The sequence below is a fragment of the Cystoisospora suis genome (assembly GCF_002600585.1).
Source record: "Cystoisospora suis strain Wien I chromosome Unknown contig_3380, whole genome shotgun sequence".
Lineage (NCBI taxonomy): Eukaryota > Apicomplexa > Conoidasida > Eucoccidiorida > Sarcocystidae > Cystoisospora > Cystoisospora suis.
Window position 1 is genome coordinate 1 of NW_027156175.1, and position 4,390 is coordinate 4,390.

The 4,390-nt window shown below is 39.8% G+C and overlaps 1 protein-coding gene across 1 annotated transcript in view; it reads right to left on the minus strand.

The window, feature by feature from the left end:
• Positions 1 to 196: 196 nt before the first annotated feature.
• CSUI_006639 (hook protein) overlaps positions 197 to 4,390 on the minus strand; it is a gene marked incomplete at its 3' end in the record, with an annotated part of 12,115 nt that continues 7,921 nt past the window's right edge. Inside the window, exons 6-11 of the mRNA XM_068066793.1 lie at positions 3,970 to 4,069; positions 3,326 to 3,421; positions 2,436 to 2,529; positions 1,440 to 1,634; positions 543 to 650; positions 197 to 226 (exon numbers count right to left, since the gene is read on the minus strand). Coding sequence (XP_067921230.1) covers positions 197 to 226; positions 543 to 650; positions 1,440 to 1,634; positions 2,436 to 2,529; positions 3,326 to 3,421; positions 3,970 to 4,069 — 623 coding nt within the window. The remainder of the gene's footprint in view (positions 227 to 542; positions 651 to 1,439; positions 1,635 to 2,435; positions 2,530 to 3,325; positions 3,422 to 3,969; positions 4,070 to 4,390) is intronic.

Sequence of the window (4,390 nt, forward strand, 5' to 3'; positions counted from 1 at the left end):
ATAGCCATGCACATACACACGCAAAAACGAGAGGAGAATAGAGAAGAAGAAAGGAAAGACAGAGAGATTCAAGATAGACAAATTCACGAGGTGGATTGATTGACTGAAGATAGAGAAAAGAGATTGAAGATAGAAAGAGAGATAGAGAAAGAAGAAAAACTGAAGAAAGGATAAGGAATGAAGAATGATGAGGGACTGACTTGTTTAGGTGAGAAACGTTATCTATCTGAAAAGAAAGAAGAAAAACCCCTAGTTGCTGCTGTTAAAACTCTTATTATTCTTCTTGCTACTCCTCCATCCAGTTGAAGAGTCTCTTTGACCTCCCCTTCCTCCTCGCATCACCAAAACAACTCCCATGCGTATCTATCTCTTCTTCTTCTTTCTTCTCACGTGTGCCAGTGGGCCTACACTCACTCACAGCTAGATAGATAAATAGACTTAGGATAGATAGATTTAGGATAGATAGATAGATTAAAGATATAGACAAGTACGGTAGACGATAGATAAAAAGTGTCTTTCTTAGGGACGTGGATCCCTCTTACAAGTGCAGCTGCGGCATTTTCATCTTTATCTTCTCCTCCTGTTGTTCCTCCTCCCTCTGCTCGTTTCGCTAGCGCTTCCATCATCTGTCGCGCCATCTCATCTTTAGACTAACAAAAGAGAAAGAAAACGATAAGAAAGAAAGAAAGAGTGAGAAAGAAAGAAAAGAAAGGAAAGATAAGAAAGAAAAGGACGGACGAAGGAAAGAAAGAATAAACAAAGAGAATGATCACCACTATAATTACCGGGTCAGTCTATTTTTCTACTTCGGTGTGTACGAACTGCATGTTTTCTATACAAACAACAGGTGTACATACACCACAGAAACTCTTAGGGAGGACACACACATACACGCAGCTACACGGAGAGAAATATAGATAGATAGATCTATATGTACACGTCGAGTCACCGAGAGATCTAGGAGTCGAGACGAAGACAGAGGTAATAGTCTAAAACTCCTACGAAGTAATTCACACATGGAGATCTAGTCATATACATGTATACATACATAGGCCCCCGTATGTATATATATATATATATGTATAGGTAAGATATCAAGCCACATGTGTATCTTACACGCATAAGTCACTAGGTAGACATGTAGACATACAACTAACCATAGGCGTATGACAGAGCTTCAAGCGCCGCAAGAAGTCTACGAAAAAGATGAAGAAAGAAGACAAGAAAGAAAATTAAAGAGAGAGCCGTCTATCCTCACTCACATCTAACCCGCAGAGACGAGTCCTTCCATGACTTGAAAGACCAACACATAGAAAGAAGAACAAAAGAAGCAAAAAAGACTCGATCACTAATACTGTTTCTACATGACCCTTGTCATGTTTATCTCGTTTCGTCTTTGTCTTTCTCCGCTTTTTTGTGTATCATTCTTTTTTGCATACCTCTTGAAGTTGTTTGATTTCTTCTTCTTGTTTAGCTGTCTTTGTGACGAGCTCTTGAAACTTCTGCGCGTCCACCCCCCCATTCAAACCTGTGGATAGCTCCTTCTGTAGGACAGCTATCTGAGCTAGATAGACAGCATTATTCTTCTCAAGTCTCTGCTTCACTCTCTTCAAATCATCCAACTCATTCGTCAGCTGTACATACACTCACCACATGCACACCAACCATCAGGTAAGAAAGAAAGAAAGAAAGTCCGTACATGAAAGCCCTCTCTCTCGTTCTCTCTGTCTCTTTCTGTATGTACCGATAGATAGATGAATATCCCTACTGACAAGGAAAGAAGATAAGAGATGAAGACAGAATGAACCTCTTCCCGTGAAGAAAAACGAGAATGTATATGCAGACTTCTTTCCTTCGATATCAACAGAGTAAGAAAGAAAGACTTATCTACGATAAAGAAATGAAGAAGAGACGAAGAAAAGGAGAGAGAGCAAGAAAGAAACGTAGATAGAGCCATGATCACGAGAGTTGAATAGAACGCGCTAGACAACAGAAGCCTAGCCTACCTTCTATTGATAGAGAGAGACAGGAAAGAAGGGGGCTATACAGAGAGTGATAGATCTAGCTAGATACCCAAACGAGAGACATACAGAGAGTGATAGGTATCCATAAATACTCATGGAGATAGATAGATAGATTAAAGATCGATAGATGGATAGATTTAGGATAGATAGATAGATAGAAATAGATAGATAGATAAACATAGGCAGGCAGACAGACACATATAGATAGGTACAGGTCCGAAGGAAAGACTGAAGAGAAGGGGAGTGACAGAATCGATGAAAGAAAGAAAACTTGCGTAAACGCTTATAGATCTTTCCTTCACCCCTCTTAATAGATACTTTTCTCTTTCTCCCTTTCTTCTTTCTTTCTTTCTCTCTCTCTCTCTGTCTGTCTGTTTGTCTGTCTAGGGTTTCCACTTCTTCTTCTCTTACCTCAACGATTTTCGCTGCGCTTTCTGCTCCCGACTTTTTCTTCTCTCTCTCTAGAGCTTCTAAATCTCCTACGATATCTCGGCCTTGATGCTTACTGAAAGAAAGAAAGAAAGAAAAGAGAAAGAAATCTTTCCGCTTGATACTCGGACGTGAGATCACATGAAATCTTTGCCTTCGTTGTTTTATCTGGTGCTTTCTCCCTTCTGGGCCTCGCACTCTGCAAAAATCTCTCCTCTTCTTTCTCTTCTTCTTCTTCTGTCTCTCTCACAAAACGCATCCGCCTACCTCGCCTTATAAACGGTTACATACATATTTACGTACGTATGTATGTATGTATGTACCCGTTTATACCCCCCCCTTACTATGTGCGTAAGAAAGAAAGAATGGAAGGAAGAAGAGTTAGAGTGAAGAAAGAGAAAGAAATGTAAAGAAAGTAAGCAGAAGACCCTTGAAGAGACAGATGAGGAGAGAGAAGACAATCCATCGACTTCATACACCATCTAGGCCCTACCTAACCTTCATTGTTAACGATGGGGCAGAAAAAAGAAAAAGAAGAAGTAAGAAGAAGAAACAGCTCTCCTCAGTTGGGACAACTCTTGAATTGATGGACTTGACATAAAGAGACGAAAGAAGAGAAGAAAGGAGAAATGAAAGAGAGAAGAAGAATAAGAAAGAAACGAAGAAAGAGATGAAGAACGTTACGAAGACATCCATGCTTCCAATATCTCTTCTTTCATCTCTTGAGAAACGAACTCGAAGAAAAAGAAGAGGAAACTTCACACCGCCGTCTATCTACGTAGAAGGACAGACCGGATAAGAAAGATCCTTCAACTGTTCGGAGTCTAGTCTGGGGTGTACATACACCCGAGAGCGATGTGACTTTGGCTTACTCTATATCTTTGAGTTTTTCACTCATATTAGAAATCTCGAAATCCTTTGCTTCGATGGTCGCATGCAACTGAGCAATTTCAAGTTCCTTCACTTCTCTAAGAAAGGAAAGAAAGAACGAAAGGAGGAGACAAAAAATGGAAAAGGGGCAAGAAGAAGACAAAGACGGAAGACAAGACATCTAAAGCCAACACTAAACACTCGAGAGAAAAACAGAAAAAGAGAGAGAAGTGAGAGAAACCCGCATGAAGATAGATAGATGGATAGATTAAAGATAGATAGATAGATAGATAGATGAAAACGTTAGAAGAGAAGCACAGTATTATTCTAGAAGAATGAAGATAAAGATGATGTTGTTATGTTGCAAGAAAGAGAGACGGGAACGCTCTTAGTGTTCTTTTTTTCGGGTGTACATACACCTGAACATTCGAAGAGAACACCTATCACGGCCGTGTCAACCTACGTTCTCTCCATGAAGAAAGCAAGAAAAAAGGACCAGCAGATAATGACAATGAGATAGGAAGATACGGAGAAGAAAATGGAGAGAGAAAAGATAAACACGACTGGCTTTCCTTTCTGAGAAGAATGACTATCTCTTCATCGAAATCTCTCCTTGTTCTCTTTCTTTTTCTTCTTGTGAACTTACAGTTTCTTCTCTATTGTCGAGACTTGCTTTTCAACTTCTTCCTTCAGTTTGACTAGAGCGTCTTTCTCTGCTAAAACGGTACTAAGTCTCTCCTCTGCATCTGGAGAAAGAAAGAAAGAGTGAGAAGGAAAGAAAGAGTGAGAAGGAAAGAAAGAGGATGAAGAAGAGATGAGAGATCGATCTACTTCAAACAGAGATGGAGAGCAAAGGGAGAGAGAAGGAAAGAAATGAAGAAACGAAAGCACCAAAAAATGAATGGACTGTGTCGAGGGCTTCAAAGGAGAAGAGAAAAAGAAATCCCTTCCTGTTCTCTTTTTCTTCATCTTCTTGTCTTTCTCTCTCCAACAGGGACAAAAGCAAATGAAGTAGAAAGAGGAAAAGTAAGAGAAAACAACAAGAGGAGAAAAGATAGATAGATAGA